The sequence below is a fragment of the Homarus americanus genome, unplaced genomic scaffold, assembly GCF_018991925.1.
Source record: "Homarus americanus isolate GMGI-L3 unplaced genomic scaffold, GMGI_Hamer_2.0 scaffold11022, whole genome shotgun sequence".
NCBI classification, from domain to species: Eukaryota; Metazoa; Arthropoda; class Malacostraca; order Decapoda; family Nephropidae; genus Homarus; species Homarus americanus.
This window is the reverse complement of record NW_024737068.1, coordinates 11534170-11558380: the sequence shown is the minus strand read 5'-3', so window position 1 is coordinate 11558380 and position 24211 is coordinate 11534170. Positions and strand designations below refer to the sequence as shown.

The 24211-nt window shown below is 42.1% G+C and overlaps 1 protein-coding gene across 1 annotated transcript in view; it reads left to right on the top strand.

Moving 5' to 3' along the window:
• Window positions 1–24120: 24120 nt before the first annotated feature.
• The window catches only part of LOC121872842 (leucine-rich repeat extensin-like protein 5), a 21189-nt gene continuing 21098 nt past the window's right edge, over window positions 24121–24211 (top strand). Inside the window, exon 1 of the mRNA XM_042375891.1 lies at window positions 24121–24164. Within this exon, the coding sequence (XP_042231825.1) occupies window positions 24121–24164 (44 nt within the window). The remainder of the gene's footprint in view (window positions 24165–24211) is intronic.

Genomic DNA, 24211 nt, shown 5'->3' with positions numbered 1-24211 from the left:
ACCTGTAGACTACACCACCACCACACCTGTAGACTACACCACCACCACCACACCTGTAGACTACACCACCATCACCACCACCACACCTGTAGACTACACCACCACCATCACCACACCTGCAGACTACACCACCACCATCACCACACAGTAGACTACACCACCACCACCACCACACCTGTAGACTACACCACCACACCTGTAGACTACACCACCATCACCACCACCACACCTGTAAACTACATCACCATCACCACCACCACGCCTGTAGACTACACCACCACCATCACCACACCTGTAGACTACACCACCACCACACCTGTAGACTACACCACCACCACCACACCTGTAGACTACACCACCATCACCACCACCACACCTGTAGGTTCTCACCTCCCAAAGTCGTCGACAACTTCTCAACTCCCCCAACTTTTCACCCAATACTTCAACACAACCTCCTCCCAATCGGACCGTAAATCCTCCCTGTTTGAAATATACTGGCCACAGATTCTCAAAGATTCGTAAATTCCATCTCTCCACCACCATCCTCTTCATATACACTTTCGGTATAGTCTCAGAGTCATTTTGTCATCATCGTTCTAGTTGTCATATCTCTCTGCTGTACAGACTTGCAATAAAGCGGCCAATTTACACCTACTAGTGTTTAAGCATCAAGGAACATATTGCCAACTTAAATTACGTTACTTATATCACGTAGGTAATGTCCCAGAGCTTGGAAATAATTAATAACATACATATGCTAAACACAAACAGTATAGAGTAAACAAACCTAACAACAACGTATTTTATGAATGGGTTAAGCACACGTGTAGAAGTCGCTGATAGTATAAACAATAACACCTGGATGGATCAGCTGTGACGTTGATTAAAGGTAAGGCTTCATCACCTGATTCAACTTATGAACTTTTAGATGAAGAAATTTAGGGATTCATTTTAAATACAAGTATACGAAGGTGTTTTTTGTTGTTGCTGTTGTAATGTGTTGCAGGTAAACTGGCCGGTGAGAGTCGTATGTATGTAATTGATGGGAGTCAATAGAGCACGTCAGTCAAGCTTCACTTTTATTACTGGAAGGTAAATATGATGCACTTATTAATTATTAGCAGAGATGATGGAAGATATTTGTCCACTGAATATAATCTAGGAGTTTTACTATCATGATAAAAATAGTAGAAATAATAATAATGATAACAATAACAATAACAACAACAACAACAACAACAACAACAACAACAACAACAATAATAATAATAATAATAATAATAATAATAATAATAATAATAATAATAATAATAATAATAATAATAATAATAATAATAAAAATAATAACAATAATAATAATAATAACAGCATATCACCAGGTCACAGAGCTAAGCGTCGTACGTGTCACTGCTTCTTCTGCCTCGAGTAGCTTCATCCCCTGGTCTCTCTCTGCCGTGTACCCAAGAGGCAGTGGTGGGTACTGGCATCACACGTGCACTCTTCTAGGTGGGCTGACTGCCAAGGCTTTCGAGCCATACTTGGTTAGGCTGGTTTCGTACGTGAGGGCATATCAGAGACTTCCGGTGGTACACACACACACACACACACACACACACACACACACACACACACACACACACACACACATACCACTTCTGAGGCTGTACCTTATTCCGAGGTCCTATGCAGATTTAGCTTGGGTACACAGGACCTCAGTTACGATGATGCACCACCAGTAGGGGGAGCTGCAGGAGTCTTGGCACGGAAGGAAGCTGTATGCGTGTAGTAGGGACAAACACTCAGTCTTCCCTTCACTCAGAGAGCTCTTCAGTGGCTGTAGTTGAAAGCAAATAACAGGGAAGCCTTTCATCCCGCCCCCAAACTCATGCACCTAGACACACTGTGGTCTTTAACACTACATCAGCTTTTATTTTTGAGCGGGTTTAACCTTTTCGGGGGTTTGACCTTTTTGGAGGTTGGCCTTTTGTGGGGTTGATCTTTGGGGATGAGTCGGATGACCTTTTGGGAGTTTTGACCTTTTGGGGGATTGGACCTTAGGGGTTGACCTTTTGGAGGGTTGATCTTTTCGGGTTGACCTTTTGGGATTTAAACCTTTCGGGAGGAATTTGACCTTTCACTTCATAAAAAAATTACCCAAATAAAATCAACTAATAGAGTCTCTGGCAGCACTAGGTCAAGAAACACGTCGGCCAGATTTGCCTCGAAGTAAACAAGTGATGAATATGTGTTACTTGGTTGAGAAAATAAACAAATAAAAACTAAAGAAAGGAAGCAAACAAGGAAGAAATAAGAAACGCAGAAAAAGTAAAGAAGGAAGAAATAAGAAAGGCAGAAAAAGCAAACAAGGAAGAAATAAGAAACGTAGAAAAAGCAAACAATGAAGAAATAAGAAACGCAGAAAAAGCAAACAAGGAAAAAATAAGAAACGCAAAAAAACAAAGAAAGGAAGAAATAAGAAATGCAGAAAAGCAAACAAGGAAAAATGAGAAACCCCAAAAGCAAACAAGTTCTCGTGCTGATGGGGGACACAGTAATAAACACAAACACATGAAGCCAAACAACAATAATCATAACACAAACAGCAAACAAATACGGTAACATTGAGGGAGCTCACCCTCTTCTTGAAATCACGTTTATATTATATATTACCAGATACTCGACATGGGTGAGAGAAGAAGAGAAGAGGAAGAGGAAGAAGAAGAGGAAGAGGAAGAAGAGGAAGAAGAAGAGGAAGCAGAGGAAGAGGAAGCAGAAGAGGAGGAAGCAAAGGAAGAGGAAACAGAAGAAGAGGAAACAGATGAAGCAGAATAGGAAGCAAAGGAAGAGGAAGCAAATGAAGAGGAAACAAATGAGGAGGAAGCAGAAGAGGAGAAAGCAGATGAGGAAGCAAAAGAAGAACAAACACAAGAAGAAGAAGCACAAGAAAAGGAATCAAAAGAAAAAGGAAGCAAAAGAAGAAGAATTAATACATACATACATAAAGATATAAATAAAAAAAATAAAAAATCTTTCTTGTCCTTCCCCAAAAGTCGAGAAAAAAAAAACTTATCGTGAACTTGACTAAAACTCATCCCACAGTCAGCTCCCTTGAGGACAACTTTCTCACACCTTTCAACTGTTTCATCCATAATGTTGGGACACCTGTCACACTACAACTTGAGCAGAGAGAGAGAGAGAGAGAGAGAGAGAGACGGTGAAAGTATGAAGCGTCAGCAGGTTTACACACACACACACACACACACACGCACACACACACACACACACTACATTATTCGTTGTCAGGTCATCAGATTCAATGATAAAAAACATATAAAACAAGAAGTGAAAATCATTATAATTAAAAAAAAAACTAAAAAACCAGATCAGCCAAAAAAATAATAATAATAATAATAAAAAATAAAATAAATTATAAAAAAAATCGAATACCTGGTGAAAATTAAAAGTTCAGATTATTAAAACGTAAAAAAAAATATTCTAATTAAATTTTTTATGAGGGTCAAAGTTTAATAGTAAAAAAAAATCCCAAAATATTGACCTCGTTCACCCTGAATATCAATTTACCCAGACGAGACTTGGGTCAAAAAAAAAACTGTTGAAAAATATAATGTAAAAAAAAAGGGACTGACATTCTCACTTTACAAGAAAAAATGAATAATAATGAATGTTAATGTAATACTGAAGACTAAACGTGAATAAAACTGATTTTATTTTGTACTGGAATGTGTTGTGTGGAGAAGGATTTGTTGTGGGGAGGGATGTGTTGTGGGGAGAGGGATATGTTGTGGTGGGGAGGGATGTGTTGTAGTGGGGAGGGATATGTTGTGGTGGGGAGGGATGTGTTGTAGTGGGGAGGGATATGTTGTGGTGGGGAGGGATGTGTTGTAGTGAGAGAGAGAGAGAGAGAGAAAAGAGAGAGAGAGAGAGAGAGAGAGAGAGAGAGAGAGAGAGAGAGAGGCGACAAAAAAAATGACCTCCATGCGTGACTCCCAAGAGCAAAATACACCCTCATCACCTCCCCGTTTAAATGGCCATTAGGAGCCATTGTGAGATGACGACGGACAATTACAACAACAAAAACATAAGAAAATTGACCAAATCATCCCAAACGATCTTGATATAAAACCCAAAATTAGACGGATTATTTTTAATGTCTCTTTCGACCGTTAAATATGTCTTATAAAAATGGGTATGGCAAGAAGAATCCGGATATTATGAGGAGTTTGTGAATGTTAATGTTATTCGGAATGGCTATTGGTGTTCCGGATAAGCGATATTTCCGGTTAATGGATATTGCATTGTCGAGGAGCATAATTTGTTCCCTTTAGTAATGATAAATAAACACTAACTTTATGTGTTTTAAAGACTGACATAAAACAAAGAATAATTATAATTGACTGTACTACATAATAAGGCTTTTTACCTCTGTGTATTAAGGACCTGTGATGCTTTACGTTTCGCTATTCCTTGACTGAATCATTTTCTACTTATAAAAATTTACAATCTAGACATTAATAGTCCTTTAAGACATAAATAATTGACTACCGCATATAATAGTCGTTTGTAGGCTAAAAAAAAAAGAATAGTCGAATAGTCGTCTGTAGGCTAAAAAAATAATAGTCGAATAGTCGTCTGTAGGCTAAAAAAAAAAGAATAGTCGAATAGTCATCTGTAGGCTAAGCAACACCTACGCTATAACCCACCTCGCCACCCCACCTCCCCCTTTTATAATAACTCTACTTTTTTGGCCAAATGTTCAACACATCCATAAAAAGCCCACACCATCTTGACCCTAACCATTTTTTTTTATTACGCTTGCTAAATAATGACCTTTTTTCACACCAATACTACCAGCTGCTATCAATGCCACCATCTCCAGCTCTCATCGGGGGCGGAGGAGGTGAAGGGGGGGGGCATAAAAGGGTTTTAGATGAGCCACTACCACGAAATAATCAAGAGAAATACTCTGTGTGGCTTTAGTGCAGCTTGTAAACAGCTAGGAGGCGTCACCTACCAACAGCAGCTCCGTATGGTGGGGTGGCAACTATCGGAACTACGGCGGTGATTCTGGATGATGGATGACTTTCTGGATGTTTGTTTACGGGATGGAGGACAAGATTTTTTTTTTTGGTTATAATGGAGGTTCTTTTTTTTTTTAAACCTCCGGATAAGTGAGATTCTGTGGCTTTTCTCATACTATTAAACACTGAGAGAGAGAGAGAGAGAGAGAGAGAGAGAGAGAGAGAGAGAGAGAGAGAGAGAGAGAGAGAGAGAGAGAGAGAGATCATCACTCACTCCATCATCAACAAACACAGCATCGTATAACACCTAGTAACAACAACAACAACAACAACAACAACTTAACTCACTAGACACTAACTTTTCCCCTTAACTTTTAATTAAATAACACATGGTTTAGTTACGATAAGAGTCACGACAGTACAGTTCCGACACTATCATGATCAGCCGCCTCGTATACTGTTGTTTATTCTGCTTGTTAAATATACGTGTCTGATATCACCAATGAGCTTCAAAAATACATTACGTAACTTCAAAATACATTACGTAACTTCAAAAATACATTACGTAACTTCAAAATACATTACGTAGCTTCAAAAATACGTTACGTAACTTCAAAAATACGTTACGTAACTTCAAAAATACATTACGTAACTTCAAAAATACATTACGTAACTTCAAAAATACATTACGTTGCTTCAAAAATACATTAACTTCAAAAATACATTACGTAACTTCAAAATACATTACGTTGCTTCAAAAATACATTACGTAACTTCAAAATACATTACGTAACTTCAAAAATACATTACGTAACTTCAAAATACATTACGTTGCTTCAAAAATACATTACGTAACTTCAAAATACATTACGTAACTTCAAAAATACATTACGTAACTTCAAAATACATTACGTAACTTCAAAAATACATTACGTAACTTCAAAATACATTACGTAACTTCAAAAATACGTTACGTAACTCCAAAAATACATTACGTAGCTTCAAAATACATTACGTAGCTTCAAAAATACATTACGTAACTTCAAAATACATTACGTAACTTCAAAAATACATTACGTAGCTTCAAAAATACATTATATAACTTAAAAAAATAACTTTACGCTAATAAACAAAAATCTTTCCTTGTGTCGTAAGTAAGGTAAGTTGGATGGGATTTGTTTCTCTAATAAAAGTAAACGAAATCCCAAATCATAAGGAGTCATCTCTCATAAGTTCCGTCAAAGGAGTGAAAGTTTGAGATGGTAATTGTCGAAAGGGGTTGTATGAGTCTCTCCTCTTCGTTCTATCTCTCTCTTTCTCTTTTCTATCCCCCTCTACCTTCCATTACCTTCCATTTATTTCTTGTTTTTATCTTCCTTTTCCTTCTATCTTATCTCATTTTTTTTTTACTCTCCTAGTCACTGAGTTATTCCCATGTTCTCTTTCCATTGCCGCCTCTCTCTCTCTCTCTCTCTCTATCTCTCTCTCTCTCTCTGTCTCTTCCTCCCTCTCTCCCTCTCCCTCCGAGCCGCCCTAGGCAACACCTCCTACTCTCATTTCTCTCCTTTCCAACCGTAGCCCACTTTAATCCCCCTCCCTCTCTCCCTCCCCTCTCTCTATCCCTCCCCTCTCTCTCTCCCTCCCCTCCCTCTCTGCCTCCCCTCTCTCTCTCCTTCCTGTCACTCGTGGAAGGGAGAGTAGTTTTATAAATCCACCTTTTCCGTTACCCCTATGTCCTCCCTTTTCACTCCTCTCCCTTTAATGTCATAACCTCCCTTCCTCATACTCTCCCTACTGTCATTCGTAGAAGGGAATTTAACTTTATGAAACCTCTTCCTCCCTTTTCACTTCCCCCTCACCTCTCCTCCCTTCCTCCCACCATCTCCCTCCCCCCTTCCCCTTCCTCCCACCATCTCCCTCCCCCCTTCCCTCCTTCCCCCCTTCCTCCCTCTCTTGTGGTCATCCGGAAGTTTTGCCTCGACTCACGTCACTCAGAGTCAGTTGAAAGTCACAAATCCACAGAAGGTGACAAGTTTGGCCAAAGGTTGAGATTGTATGGGGGATATATCCTTCCTTCCTTCCTTCCTTCCTTCCTTCCTTCTCCTCCCACTTCTACCTTATTACTTCAAGCTTCCTACTTTTATTCTTCTCTCTCAATCCATCTCTTTCTCCCTCTTTTAGCTTCCTTTCCCTCTCTCCTAAGCATCATTCTCTCCCCGTCTCTCTCTCTCCCTCTCTCTCTCTCCGTCTTCCTTCTTTTACTTCCTCACTCCCTGTTTCCTTCTAATCTCTCTCTCTCTCTCTTATAGCATCTTTTCTTTCTCGTTTCCTATTCCCTCTTTCCTAAGTATCTCTCTCTCTCTCTCTCTCTCTCTCTCTCTCTTCGTTGTTGTTCACTATGTTTTTCAGACGTTCACTGTAGCGGTGCGAGTCAAAATGATTCGTTCAGCTACCCACCGTTCGTTCAGCTACCCACCGTTCGTTCAGCTACCCACCGTTCGTTCAGCTACCTACCGTTCGTTCAACTACCTACCGTTCGTTTACCTACCTATCGTTCGTTCACCTACCCCAAATTATCTTGGGTAGCTGAACGAACTGACCAAAACTATTCGTTCAGCTACTTGTCGTTTATTTATCTTTCCATTACCGTTCGTTGAGTCGCCGTTCATCTGTGTCCTCTTCCGTTTACTTCAGTTTGTTCACTAAATGTTATTATCCGTCCCTGGACAAGACGCCCCAAAGAACCCAGAAATATCTTGTTTTAGTAATGCGTCTGCCTGTCTGTCTGTCTGTCTGTCTGTCTGTCTGTCCCAGCAAAAGTTTATGTCTCTATCATAGTAGTGTGAGCTTAGAACACAGCACAGTGAGTATACAATACGGCAGAGTTTATGTCTCCCTCTTGTGGTTGTTTCTGTCAGTCTATCACAGTTGGATGAACAGAAAATACACCAAAATTTACATCTAACCGAATGTTTATAGTGTGTCTCTGTGAGCTTACAACAAGACACACTTGGCTGTCTTCTAAACACAGCTCGTTTCCCTACGGCTCACGGAACAAGGACACAGAAATACAATAATAAATGGAGGAGAAAGACAACACCAATTACTTGTTGTTGTGGAGTCACTGAGGCGAATTCCCAAATTTGGTGAACCGAGACCTTGAGGGGGTGGGGAGGGGTATAGTTATCACACAGAGACAAAGTGTGTTAATAGAAAAATAACCCACAGCCCTAGTAATACTAATGTGCATAAGAATTAAGAAAAAAATTACATTACAAACGGGACAAACAACCACAACAACCATAACAGCAAGAACAGCAACAACCACAACAACCACAACAACCACAACAACCACAACAACCATAACAGAAAGAACAGCAACAACCACAACAACCACAACAACAACAACATCGGCAACATTTTATCGTCTCTATATTCAGGTGTGAGAAGGAGAGAAATAGCTGATGAAAAATATATATGAAGTGTCTCTATAGGAAGCGTCGCCATCGTTTTACTGTTATTTTAAAATATCCTAAACGAACCCAGCCCGAGGGTTAGGTTAGGTTAGGTTAGGTTAGGCTAGCTCAGGTTAGGTTAGGTTAGGTTAGGTTAGGTTAGGTTAGGCTAGCTCAGGTTAGGTTAGGTTAGTTCAGGTTAGGTTAGGTTAGGTTAGTTCAGGTTAGGTTAAGTTAGGTTCGATCAGGTACAGTAAGTTAGTTTAAGTTAGGTCAGGGTAAGTTAAGACTGGTTGCTTCTTTTGCAAGTTTTAAAATAATTGTGTGATACGATGTAAACTTAAAGCATCTCATACATTATTGGAACAAAACATTTTACCGAGGAACAGAAACTGACCGACTTACTATTTTTCGTTAAATATTGCTTTCATTGTTATCTCTTGTTATGACATGAAATGCTTATAATAATAATAATAATAATAATAATAATAATAATAATAATAATAATAATAATAATAATAATAATATTACAAAATATCTTGGTCTCAAATTCCAGATGCAACGTTCAAAAATTCCATTCCTAATGAACCCTTCAAGCACACATTTCAAATTATAATTCCAGAGAAGATTCCAAGCCACATTCCTACTAACTCCCACGAGCTATCATTCCAAAAAACCATTCCTAGCATGAGTTCAGAGGCGATTCCAAGCGTCACGGGTAGGCAGTAGTCTAGTCCAGTCAGGTCATGTTGCCGAGAGCTGATAAGTGTTGGACCGAATGACCTGGTTCTGTGATGGTCCAGTTTTGGTGATCCAGTGGTGGTAATGGTCCAGTTTTAGTGGTTCAGTGGTGGTGATGGTCCAATTTGGGTGATCTAGTGGTAAACATGCTATAACTTCCCTTCTGTACGACTCGTTTAACATTATTATTGTTTAAAACTCATTAAGCGCATCATTATTATACGCATATAGTCGTTAAACGCATCATCATCAAGTTAAACGTATCATCATCATACACAGACCTCGTTAAACGCATCACCACAATCTACGACTACACCTCCCTCGTTGAGCAGCGCATTGTGTTCAAACTCGTTAAATGCGATATAATCCGTTATCATGGAAGAGGCATCCGTTCACCTCTTCCTCGCTGGTAACGGAGAAAGTTTGGACGTTAACGGTAATAACGAGCGTCATGGCTGGCCTAATGTTTATATGGGATTAGATCAGTGTTATGTTATAGTGGCCAGGTATTGACCGCGTTATCATTACACACACACACACGCACACGCACACACGCACACGCGCACACACACATACAGAGTCCAGTAGGATTAGTTTAGCATCCTTCGTATCCTATTAACGTGTGAGAGGTGGTGTTGGTGGTAGTGGTAGTCATGGTGGTGGTGGTGCTGGTGGCTGTGATGATGTTGGTAATGCTGTTGGTTAGTGGTAGTAGTGGTGGAGATGGTGGTAGTGTGACCTGATTGTATGACCCGACACTGTATCCCGACAAACTAGGGTACACACTAAGTGGACCTGACACCTTTTTACATACTAATGCTGTGGGTCATATTGGCTGACTCACACACACACACACACACACACACACACACACACACACACACACACACACACACACACGTCCTCCATCCTCATCTAGGGCTCGAACTATGGGTCAATGAACTAACAGGCCAATACGATAACCACTTCTCCACTGTAATCATACTTTAGGAGGAAGAGGAAGAAGAGGAGAAGGAAGAAGAGGAGGTAGGAGTTGGAGGAAGAAGAGGAGTTGGAGGAAGAAGAGGTAGGAGAAGGAAGAAGAAGAGGTAAGAATTGGAAGAAGAAGAGGTAGGAGAAGGAAGAAGAATAAGAGGTAGGAGTTGGAGGAAGAAGAGGGGTAGGAAGAGGAGAAGGAGGAGGAGGAAGAGGAGGAGGAGAAGAAGAATTAATAGTAGCACTGATAATAGGAGTAAAACCTGCCATAGTAGTAATAAAAGAGGAGTAGGAGAGAAGGAAGGAAGATGAGAAGGAGGAGGAAGGTAGAAGAGGAAAAGGAAGAAGAGGAAGGAAGGAAGAGGAGAGAAGGAATGAAGAAAAAGGGAAGGAAAAAAGGAAGAAGAAGAGGAAGGAAGAATACAGGGAGGACAGCAAGAATGAAGAAGATGAGGAGGAGTTGGAGGAAGAAGAGGAAGAGGAGGAAGAAGAGGGAGAGGAGGAGGAGGAAGAGTAGGAGCAGGACACCTCTAACCTGACACTCAAAAATCAAATCTTATTTTTTTTTCTTCACCAAAATGTTCCCATCTTCTGCTCTCCAGTTTTGCGGACTGGGTGTCCATTATGTGATGTCCTCCAGGGGAGGGTAGGGAGGGGGCGGAGGGGGGAAGGGCAGGAGGGAGGGTAAAAGGTGAAGGAGGCAGAGGGAAGGGTGAAGGTGAAGGGAGGCAAGAGGAAGGGGAGTGAAGGAGGAGAGAGAGAGAGGAGGAAGGTAAATGTGGAAAGAAGGAGGATGGAGGAAAGGGGAGGGAGGAGGGTGAAAGGGGGTAGTGGGAGGGTGAAAGAAAGGGAGTGGTGGGAGGGTGAAAAGAAAAAGGTAGTGGGAGGAAGTGAAAAGGAGGGGGGTAGTGGGGAGGGGGTGAAAGAAAGGGAGAGTGGGAGGGTGAAAGAAAGGCAGGAGAGGGTGAGAAGGAGGGGTGAGTGGAGGGGGTGGTGAAGGAACAGCGACACTCCATTACTAATCTATCACTTCTTCCTGAACGTTTTACCTCGATATGGGTCTTGTTATTAAAGCTGATGTGTGTGTGTGTTTGTGTGTGCGTGTGTGTCTGTCTGTCTGTCTGTTGTGTGTGTGTAGGTGTGTGTGTGTGTGTGTCTGTCTGTGTAGGTGTGTGTGTGTGTGTGTGAGGTTAAAATAGGGATAACTCTTATCTTACCGCCACAACATAAAGCGAAATTACGTCAAATTTGGTCAAGTTGTTTCGTTTTTCTTTTACTTGTCGTTTGTTATCATAACCTAACCTAACCTAACCTAACCCCACCTAACCTAACCTAACCTAACCTAAATCTACTTGGGTTAGGTTAGGTTAGGCTAGGTTAGGTTAGGTTAGGTTAGGTTAGGTTAGGTTAGGTTAGGTTAGGTTAGGTTAGGGAAGAGGAGAGGAGGAGGAAAGTAGACGGTATTCTCTTTCTTTTATCCCTCTCTTCTTCCTCTTTTAATCCGTTCTCCTCATCTTTTTCCCTCTTCCTACTTTTTTATCCTTTTCTGTTCCTCCAATTTTCCCTCTTACCTCTCTTTACCTCTTATTCTCTTCTTCCCCCTTTTACCTTCTATTTCCTCCTCCCTCTCTCTTCTCATCTGCAAAAGTCAAGGCGCAGATAACTACGTCGAGGAGGAGGTTTAAAATTCGGCCCATAATTACCAAGTTGTTTCAAGACAAGTAGGGCTGATTATGAACAGAGAGAGAGAGAGAGAGAGAGAGAGAGAGAGAGAGAGAGAGAGAGAGAGAGAGAGAGAGAGAGAGAGAGAGAGAGAGAGTCACAATTGTACTTTAGATCCAAGGTACAACTCTTGGTTCTGGACGTTCACTGTTATATAAACCTACGGACCTCGCTACCCACAGTTTAATTACTCAAGTTGGGGTGGCGGTCAGCAAGGAAGATACGGTGTGCGTAAATGAGTTGATAGCATTGCGTTGTGTGTACTGTATACATAGGAGAAGACATGGGGTTATTGGGCGATGCTGGGTTATGTGAGACGAGATAGGTAAGCCAAACAAATACATAGATACAAACATACGTGAAGAATGACAATGAAAAGAAATGGCGTCATAACGTTTGTGAAGTTCCCAAAAATCATAAAATAATACTTTAGGTTACCTTTATATATGGCAAAAACAGTATTTACTCTCACTTTTGTAATATTACTACTGAGACTCTTGAGCTACAAGGGCAATGACCTCAGTTTAACACAGAGTAAAAAATTTCGGTACATCCCCGACAAGAATCACTACTACAAAAACTGCCTATACTGCACCGCTTTTGAATGAGGTTCTGGCTATCTGGATTACATTTAAATAGATGATTGGATAGTCAACTGAATACTAAAAGCTGTTTTTATGTAAATGACTCTAAATGAGAGTTGTGAATTAACAAAAAAAATAGAGAAAAAAAAATGCTTCGTTTTTCTATTGGATAATTAGAACACGGGGGTGATAGAGATAGAAAAAAAATGATATTGGATTAATGAATACAGGTTCCTCTCTCTCTCTCTCTCTCTCTCTCTCTCTCTCTCTCTCTCTCTCTCTCTCTCTCTCTCTCTTTCTCTCTCCTTAACCACCATCATCACTACCACTAACACCATTACCATCGCCAGTACCACCCCAGCATCATCATTACCACCATCACCATCATCCCTAGCACCATCACCATCATCACCACCACCATCACCATCAGCTAGAATTAAAATAGCACTGACGTCTTGCTCGTTTAAGAGACTTTAATTTGAGGTAAAATGCAGATTGTCTCGTCAAACTTTATAACGAATGACTCCATATTTTTTTTTGTGCTGATGAAACGATGAAGTGGAGGAAGCAGAGGAAGAAGAGGAGGAGGTGAAAGCAGAGGGAGGAGGAGGAGGTGGAGGAAAGAGAAGGAGGAGGTGAAAGAGGAGCTGGAGGTAAAGAAGGAGGATGAGGCTGTGGAAAGGAGGAAGGGAGAAGGGGTAGGAGGTGGGAGGAGGAGGAGGAGGATGAAGTAGTGAAGAAGGAGGAGGTGGAGAAGGGGGAGAAGGTGAAGAAAGAGGAGAAGGTAAAGGAAAAAGAAAAGGTCGAGAAGGAGCAAAAAGGAAGAGATTGAAGAATAAGAGAGAGCAGGAGAGAGGTGACAAGGAGGAAAAATATGAGAAGGAGAAGGGAATAGGAAGAAGAGGAGGAGATGGAGGGAGAAGAGGCATAAGAGGAGGAGATGGAAGAGGGGGAGGAGGACGAGAGGAAAGAGGGGGAGAGGAAAGAGGGGGAGGAGGAAGAGAGAGAATAAGAGGAGGAGGAGGAGGAGGAGGAGGAGGAGGAGAAAACCATTTAATAAAGAAAGCAGAGGAATGAAACTCATATCATTGAAAGAAACAGAAGAGAGAATGAAGGAAACTAAAGTAAATATAATGGCAATCGAAGACAAAATGACGATAATGAAGATAGAATGAAGACAAATGAAGACAGAATCAAATCAGAGGAAGATGAGTGTGACGGAAAAATGAAGATGATGGTTGGTAAATAAAGAGAGAGAGAGAGAGAGAGAGAGAGAGAGAGAGAGAGAGAGAAATCTTCCAAAAACATTCCACCAGCAAAGAAAACGGACCCACATTTGCACACAGACTAATAAAGAATCGGGCGTTTTATTCAGGAACAGATTCGGAAACTCACGCGATATATATCTCACGGGCGGGCGAATATCCACGCCCGTTAAAGCGAATATACGACCAGTTAAGCGAATATACCAGCAGACACACAAATATTCCTCCTCCGGTACGCGAATATACACGTATCCTTAAAACCAGGGGCATATTTGAGGACATACGCAATTGTTTTTATTTTTCGCGTTAAGGGCCGCTCAGGTTTGCTATTACGCGGTGGTTGTGTCTTCGATTTTCACGGGTGTTTCCCATTCCTGAGGTGAGTGTGTGAGATCTTGTTTCTTCCGCTTTTCTTTCTTGATATCTTTTTTACTCGTGGTTTTTCTCCCTCTCTTTCTCATTTCCTTTCTTTCAATTCTTCTTCTTGTTTTTCTTCTATCTCTATTCTTCTTCAAGTCTATTGTACGTTTCACAGTTCACTCTAAATTCCCTCTTCTCCCTTTCCTGTCTCTCAGTCTCTCTTCTCCCTTTCATTTCCTTCATCTCTGTCTACTTCCCCCATCTCTATCTCCCCTTTCATTCTCTTTCCTCGTTTATCTTCTCCCATCTCCTCCGTATCTTATTTTTTCTATCTTTTTGTCATCATTCCTTCTCCCTTTCTTTCTCTCCTAGTTTCCTGTCTCTCTCTAATTCCCTTTCTCCCTCGTCTCGTGTGTTTTTCTTTCTCATCCTCTCCCTCTCTATTAACACTGATTCTCCCACCCTTTCCATCCCACCCATGCCTCTCTCACTCTCTCTCTCTCTCTCTCTCTCTTCATCCATCTATATCACTTCATCTCTTTCATTCTTTCTATTGCTCTCCACCTTTCTACTTCTCTTCTCTTCAACTCTACATCTCTTTACTACCCTCTTCCCCTTCTCGCTCTTCTTGCTTACCTCCATCCATCTTATTCTCCTTCACTCTATCTCTTCCCGGTCCTTCCCACTCACTTGGTCCTCCCAATCTCTTCCCGGTCCTCCTCCCTTAATCTCTTCCAGTCCTTCCTCCTTAATCTCTTCCCAGTCCTCCTCCCTTAATCTCTTCCCGGTCCTCCCCTCCCTTAATCTCTTCCAGTCCTTCCCTCCCATAATCTCTTCCAGTCCTCCCTCATAATCTCTTCCCAGTCCTCCCTCCTTAATCTCTTCCCAGTCCTTCCCTCCCTTAATCTCTTCCTGGTCCTCCCTCCTCGCCCACTACAATAGGCAGACGCCCCCAAGGGAGGACACTCACCAACTTTTATTCTACTATGTCGGGATAGAATATATTCGTGGCAGGTCCTAGGTGGTAGCGGGGTGTCGGCGGTGTGAGGCATCAGGAGGTGTAGAGAGATACATTGCTTGACCTTGTGTGAGTTATCCCTCATCACTCTCTTCCAAGACAACTCCTCCGGAAAATAGAGAAGTAATGTGGGGATCTCTCTCTCTCTCTCTCTCTCTCTCTCTCTCTCTCTCTCTCTCTCTCTCTCTCTCTCTCTCTCTCTCTCTCTCTCTCTCTTTCTCTCTTTCGCTGACTGGCTGGCTCCTTGTCTGTCTGTCTGCTTGTTTGTCTCTGTCTGTCTGTCTGTATAAAACTGTTGTTGTCGTTGTCAGTGATGGTGAGGAGAACGCAAGTGTCAGTCCGCCCAGTTGAAGCTTCCGGGGGACGTGACGGTGAAACATGTGTGTGTGTGATAAGAGGGAAGGAGGAACTAGACGGCTCCTTCCTCACTTTTCCTCTCTGTTCAAGTCCATCTTCTGCCCAGCCCCTCTCTAGCCCACTCTTCCCTCTACTTGACCATTACCCCCCTCCTCTCCCCTTTCTCTGACCATTCCTTCCCTCTCTCCCTCCCTCTCCTCTCTCAATAAACCCTCCCTTTCCCTTTCCCTTTCCCTTTCCCTTCCCGTCTCCTCCAGGCCACAGCAGTAATAGCCACACCATTCATCACTCTCCTCAGTCCACCAGTTGAGCTGCTGGATCACTGTCTCGAGTAAATGTACACATACAGGAAGGTCTGTTTAATGTGCAATCATATATACGTACATCAATGGGGACACACACACACACACACACACAATTTCAATCATACACCCATGAATGCATACTTACATACATAAATTCATATATACATGCTAGAATGCAAACACTTATACATAATATTCACATAACATACATATTCATATGAGAAATCAAGAGGAGATTCCACCACTCGAAGCCGCCCACGAGAGCGTGCTCTCCCCCTAACACTGAGAACAGGAAGTGATGGCTCTCACGCCCACCCGCCCGTGAACCGAGACCAGGGGTTTGGGGAAGCAGTCCTGGGGGGCTACTGCAGTCACTCGTTTCATTCATTCACTCGTAAACACAACGTTTATGAAACACCGTCCGATATGTTCTGACTTTCCTGCCAGCCACTCGTAAGGCAAATTTTACCAATCAACAGCTAATTGTTTATTTACATCTGAGCACCAATGACAGCGAGTATTGGTAGGGGCCCCAACCATTCAGAGAGCAGTTTTACCAATCAACAGCTGATGTGTGCATACATCTGAGAGCCAATAAGAGCGAGAAGGAGTTCATTGAACTCAACAGCTGATGTTTGTTTACATCTAAAGACCTACTAAGCTGGCCACTCAGTGAGCCTCTGAGGAGTCATTATCATCTCATATCTGTTTACGTTCGAGGATTTCCCGCGAATATATGGGGAATTTTACCCCATTCAACAGCTGACGTCTTTTTACATCCGAAAACCAGGAAGATATACACAAATAAAAGTAAATTTAAAAGGAAAAAAAGATCCCTGCAAAATAAGGTCATATAATACACAAAATTTAAGATCCAGGAAAATGAAACAATCCAGGAAAATTATCATTATAAACAAATATTAATTCAAACCATAAATTATAAAACCAGAGGAAATAAATTAGAATACTAAGAAAAACATCACTCAAAAATTAATATCATCTACAAAATCGAAATTCAACGAGTGTTCAGAATCCTGTAGAATAAAAAATCCAGGAAAAACCCGAGTCCACGAAAACTAAAATTCCAAAATAAAAATAATAAGTACAATAAGAAAATATAAAGGTAAAATGCCTCCTTGTCCTACACAACTTTAATATAAGGGAAACTCACATGAACTTTCACTTAAGGAAAATTCCATAGTTTTAGAAAGTGAGGTGAAAGTCGGAGCGTGAGTGTGTTAAAAAAGATGCTCTTGTGTAGGAAAGTTGTTTTAATGTTTTAGCTTTTGTGTATAATAGTCATACACAGGCAGGCAGGCAGGCAGACAGACAGGCAGGCAGGCAGGCAGGCCGAGGCGGAGGCGGGCGGGCAGGCGGGCAGACGGACGGGCAGGCGGAGCGGAGGCGGGCAGGAGGCGGGCGGGCGGAGCGGGCGGAGCGGGCAGGTGGGCAGTCGGGCGGGTGGGCCGGAGCGGAGCAGGCAGGCGGGCAGGCAGGCGGAGCGGAGCGGAGACAGACACACCTGGACACCACATACACACACACACACACACACATATATACACACACACACACACACACACACACACACAAACACACACACACACACACACACACATCCAATACACGAATCCTGGTTAACACACACCAGCACTCTCCCTGATTAGCATGCAAACTCTCACTAATTTAACGAATAGTCTTAGGAAAGCAAACAAACAAACTCACAGACAAACACACGAATTATTTAAAAACATGGACACTTACAAACACAAACATAAACACAAATAGACTTAAAAAAAATACTACCAAATGAAGGGACACGGCGCCTCCATGACCCCGTGAGGTCCTTCATGTCAACACCCGAGGACGAGTTACAGGTCCTTCATGTCAACACCCGAGGACACGAGTTACAGGTCCTTCATGTCAACACCCGAGGACGAGTTACAGGTCCTTCATGTCAACACCCGAGGACGGATTACAGGGTCCTTCATGTCAACACCCGAGGACACAGAGTTACAGGTCCTTCATGTCAGCACTTGAGGACAGTTACAGGGTCCTTCATGTCAACACCGAGGACGAGGGTCCTTCGTCAACACCGGGACGGTTACAGGTCTTTAACACCAAGGGTTAGGCCTTTCACACGGTTGGTCCTCTGTCACACCGGGACACGCAGGTCCGTCAACACCCGAGGACGAGTTACAGGTCCTTCATGTCAACACCCGAGGACACGAGTTACAGGTCCTTCATGTCAACACCCGAGGACGAGTTACAGGTCCTTCATGTCAACACCCGAGGACGAGTTACAGGTCCTTCATGTCAACACCCGAGGACGAGTTACAGGTCCTTCATGTCAACACCCGAGGACACGAGTTACTGCACCACGAGGCCTATGTAACCTCACACAGTATGGCAAGAGACCAAACCGGGCCATCAACTGTAAACTATAATAATTTGTATGTTCAGTTCATGTTCCTTCTTCCATCTATACATACATAAACGCATACACAGATACACCCATACATACACTTACTCATATACACTCATACATACAGTAATCTTTCTTTTCCCATTTATATGTATACACTTAGTCCTATAAACATGCAAAGAAACATACATATTCATACACATAAACATAAACAGTGACAGACAGATAAACAAACAACAGACAGACAGACAGACCGACAGATAGACAGGCAGACAAGACACATACACATTCAGAAACAGACAGATAGACAGACAGACAGACAGAGACATAAGTGACAATCTCTCAGGTACCCAATATTAATATACACAGTAAAATATATATATATACATATTATTGATATGTTGAGAGTTTGTCAAGTTAACTGGAGCGATTCCTGTTAATAAATGTAGTGGGTAATATTCTGTACAGACCAACAGACAGACAGAGGGAGAGAGAGAGATAAGAGAGATAAGAGAGAGAGAGAGAGAGAGAGAGAGAGAGAGAGAGAGAGAGAAGAGAGAGAGAGAGAGATAAGAGAGAGAGAGAGAGAGAGAGAGAGAGAGAGAGAGAGAGAGAGTCTGATTCCTTCCCATAAAAAATTAGCCCGACCCCCAATCTCCCTTATTCAACACACAAACTCACACAAACACACACACACACACACGCACGCACGCACACTTCAAATTGTACTTAAACACCACAATCACTTACAGAAACCCTTGACCAATCACCTGTAAGCCCGAACTTGTTGCCTCACTCAAATCACCGAACCAATCACCTTTAAGCCCTTAATCACCGAACCAATCACCTTTAAGCCCTTAATCACCGAACCAATCACCTTTAAGCACCTAATCACCGAACCAATCCCCTGTAAGCCCTTAATCACCGAACCAATCACCTTTAAGCCCTTAATCACCGTACCAATCACCTGTAACCCTAAAATATTGACTCTCATACAGCCTTGGTCGGGTCGGGTCGGGTAAGGTCAGGTCGGGTCGGTCGGTCGGGTCGGGTCGGCCGGGTCGGGTCGGGTTGGGTAGGGTCAGGTTAGGTCGTGTCTGGTCGGGTCGGGTAAGGTCAGGTCAGGTCGGGTCGGGTTTGGTCGGGTCAGGTCGGGTCGGGTCTCAATTTTATCAAAATCCGAATTAACCCGACCAATTCCTAAGTCTGAAATTCTCCAATCCTCTTCACCTATTACTAATCACATTATAACACCTAACCAATCACCCATAAGCTCTCCCAAGAACCAATCAGAACTCGCCACGTCACCCAGTGTTTATTTACATCATACGGCGCGCGCCATTTTTCACACGGACTGAGGATTCATAACTCACGGGTAACCAATGTTAATTTAACTACGCTTGCATCTGACGCCCCCCAAAAAATTTTGATTTACCGAGATTCTGATTTACCGTGATTCGTGCATAATTAATTCGGTGGCGATGGATGGCGGGAGATTAATTTAACCGTGTATACCTTGCCTGTACACATTAATAACCAGCCAGTTGAAAGAAAGAAAGGAAAAATAATATATAAGAGATAATGGTTTGTATTATTTAATTAAATTGAGTAAACTGATAAAGATTGTGTGTGTGTGTGGGGGGGGGAGGGGGGAAATAGACATTGAGTGTGTATAACTCAGAGTCGTTTGTATAGTTAGGTATTAAAGTTGTATGTAGAGAGAGAGAGAGAGAGAGAGAGAGAGAGAGAGAGAGAGAGAGAGAGAGAGAGAGCCTGAATGGTGTATGTAAGAGTATTAAGGATCTGGACAGTTATTATAATAAAATAAAACAAAACAAAAATAATGTAATATGATACAAATCTCTAAAAGGGATTATATAACTACCATACGTGTCTGTCTGTCTGTATGTTGACTCCCTAACTCCTATAACTTAGCCAGCAACTCTCTCCCACTGCCAAAAAAAATCGTCAGTAAGTTACCGTGATTCATCATATGCCTGGCAGTAGGTTGAAAGTATCGTACTGGGCTTTATACTTGGTTAGGTTAAGTTAAGCAAAGAATCGGGTGTACGGTATATAGATAAGATTCATCGTATACTTGGCAGCGTGTCGTTTCTCACTTGTTATCCTCTATGGTTAAAAAGTATCGTAATTCAGAACTCAGAAATTTACGATTCATTCGCCATACATCCAGTAGTGAGTCGCCTGAATGCCAACACAAGTCTGGTTGAATATATCATTGGTAGTAACTTTCCGGCATACTAGATTCATGCGTCATATGCCCGCCAACGCATCGGTCCCTTGCTGCCACCCACATGCTTAAACATATCGTACTTATTAACTCACTGTATTTAATTCATCATACACCTGGCAACGTGTGTGTGTGTGTGTGTGTGTGTGTGTGTGTGTATGTGTGTGTGTGTTTCCTCGTATAAGGGTCAAGACCTGGTCCGGTTAATGCCTTTCGCACACGCCGTCACTCCCGGCTTTGGTTGAGACACGAGCCAAGTTGTCGGTAGTTATGTAATGTTTCACGTTTATCCGATTACTGAGGGAGTGATGGCGGCTGTGTAGATGGCCGGGTGCGATAGTGAATATTGAGCTGTGCGATAGTGAATATGGAAGCGTGCGACAGCGGATATAGAGGTGTGCGACAGGGAATATTGAGGTGTGCGACAGGGAATATTGAGGTGTGCGACAGGGAATATTGAAGTGTGCGACATGGAATATTGAGGTGTGCGACAGGGAATATTGAGGTGTGCGACAGTGAATATTGAGGTGTGCGACAGGGAATATTGAGGTGTGCGACAGGGAATATTGGAAGTGTGCGACAGTGAATATTGAAGAAAAGGACAGTGAATATAGAGGTGTGCGATAGTGAATATTGAGGTGCGACAGTGGATATAGAGTGCGACAGTGGATATAGAGGTGTGCGACAGTGAATATGGTAGCGTGCGACAGTGGATATAGAGGTGTGCGACAGTGGATATAGAGGTGTGCGACAGTGGATATAGAGGTGTGCGACAGTGGATATAGAGGTGTGCGACAGTGAATATTGAGGTGTGCGACAGGGAATGTTGAGGTGTGCGACAGGAAATATTGAGGTGTGCGACAGTGAATATTGAGGTGTGCGACAGGGAATATTGAGGTGTGCGACAATTCAGGCCGAGCTGTCCCCTTGGTGTGTCTGTTTCCTCTTCCCGTTATTATGCTGTTTCAAATTTTCACTTCCATTTCCGTCCAGCAGAGTAGGTAAGTGTAGTGTAGTGTAGTGTAGTGTAGTGTATTGTAGTGTAGTGTAGTGTAATGTAGTGTAGTGTAGTATAGTGTAGTGTGTGTGTGAAGGTGAGAGTGTGAGAGAAAGTAAGTGTAAGTGAAAGCCAATGCAAGTGTGTGAGTGAAAGTAAAAATACCTCTCCCCTCAATATGAACATTCTCATTCTTTTAGCTTTCTCTTCAACAACAACAATAACAACAACAAACAACACCAAACAACAACAACAGCAATAAAATATAATAATAAAAATAATTATAAATATTGCCTCCACTTCCGCCCTCCGTGGGAACGCCGAGAGACCAGATAAAATTTGATGGGAATTTTTGCACACCCGACCCACTGTGTTATTTGTTCCTTTATTTGTTTATTTGTTTGTTTGTATATTGGGAGGAAGTGTCTAAGTGTGGAAGGTTGTGTTTGTGGGTGTTGTTTGTGTGTGGAAAAGGTGCTTGTGTGTTGGAGTGGTGTGTGTGTGTGTGTGTGTGTGGTGTATGTCGGGAGAAGTATCTGTGTGTGTAATCCTGACTGTGGCCAACTGATACTATCCTCACTTGTGGCCAACAGATGTCATTATAAGTGTGGCCAATTATTTCCCCCTATTTAACCCCCATTTTCCATGTTTTCTCCACTTTTACGCCAATTTCCATAATTTCATTAACTTGTCCACATTTTATTCTTTTTTTTTTCTCGTCCATGATACACAATGATGGTCCATATTTACACAACATTGGTTCCTATATACACCAAATTGACTTCCTATTTTTATTACCAAATTTACCAATAATTTCGCAAACTCTGTGTGTGTGTCTGTGTGTAGTCCCTAATAAGTCCCTTATGGAGCTCAATTTAGTCCCAAACAGAAAACAAAGTTCAATCATGCGCCAGAGAAACGTCCAATTTGGAAACTGAGGAAGACGATAATGGTGTTTTAAATGTCCTATTGGGTGAGAATTTCCCTTCCTCTACCCTCTCTCCCTTTGCCCCCCCCCCCTCTTCCCCTATTTCAACTTCCCTCTCTCCCTACCCACATTTCAACTCCCTTCTCCCCCCCCCCTTCCCACATTTCAACTTCCCTCCCTCCCCCTTTTACCCATTTCAACTTCCCTCTCTCTTTCCCCTTTTCCTCCCTTTCAACATCCTTCTCTTTTGCCCCATCCCCATTTCAACTCCCGTCTCTTTTCCCCCGTTCCTGCCCCTCTCCTGTTGACCTGAGTGCCAACAGTGGGTGCCTGGATGCCAACAGTGATTGTATACAAACAGCAAAAGACAGATGACTATCATAGAGTGTTAAACCAATGTACAGTAACAAAAAAAATACCCTTGAGTTAAGACGTGTAATTTATTTCCTGTGTTCGGTGATGTAGTGTGTGTGTGCGAGTGAGAGGGGAGTCCATTACAACACACACACACACAAAAGTCCTCTGGCTGTTGTATGTCACCGTCTACACACAAGCTGTCCATCGTCTGTACACTCTTACTAATGGTGACCTCGTATATACACCTCACCTGCAGCAACCATTCCCAAACTCTGGATAAATTGTTATATACGTTTGGGGTTGGAGTTACAATATCACTCGGGGGCAAAAATTGCTCTTCACTCCTGACTGAGGCTGTAACAAACAAAGATGAGATGTTACAGGTGAGTTAATACAAGTGAGGTAATACTGATGAGGTAATATAGGTGAGGTAACAGGGGTGAAGTAATACTGATGAGGAATTACAGGTGAGATATTACAGGTGAGGTAATACAGGTGAGGTATTACAGGTGAGATATTACAGGTGAGGTAATGCAGGATAGATACTACACTTGACATACTATAGGTTAGACACTACAGGTAAGATACTACAGGTGAGACACTACAGGTGAGATACTACAGGTGAGACACTACATCACCATCTGTAAGGTAGACAAGTAGTGGAGAGAATCACTGCAGTATCAAGTGTGTATAAGAGCAGTAACCCGTGAGTGATATATTATTTCAGTAAACATCGCACCTTTTCACATTCCTTCAGCTCCCCAACAAGAGAAGAGGATAACTTATCGATCAGAATTTAAGAATATTTTTAACTTAAATGATTCGTGAACACAGGTGAACCACAGCTTTGATGATGTTAGTGACAATATCGGACGGACAGAGAGACAGACAGACAGAGAGACAGACAGACAGAGAGACAGACAGACAGAGAGAAAGTAAATATGTACAGTATATGTCTACGTCACGAAATTCTTAAAAAAAAAATCCATGAATAATATTTACTGTATACTACTAATGTGTGTTTTCCCCCCTCCAACGGCCCACAACGTCGACATTAGTAAGAAAAATGACAATGTTGTTGGAGGATATAAAGGAAAATCTTTATTTAACAGCCTGAAAATAACCCATTTATATTTTCCTCCCGCCCTCCACACCTCTAATGTATACAAGGTGTCCAAAAATGTCTCCTTTCGGTTTTTTTTAATTATATTACAAAAAAAAATAAAAAAAAATAAATTGAATTATACGTATTTTAGTATTTTCTCACATGCATTATAAACTTACCTTCAGTATACCTGAACGTGTGTACCTTTAGTGGCTCATAAACAGTGGTGGATTATCATGGAGACAGCTGAGGCTAGAGCCATAGACCCCGTGCTAGAGAGGTCAGTAATCACAGTGGCCTTGTATCCTTTAATATACAAGTTTGATA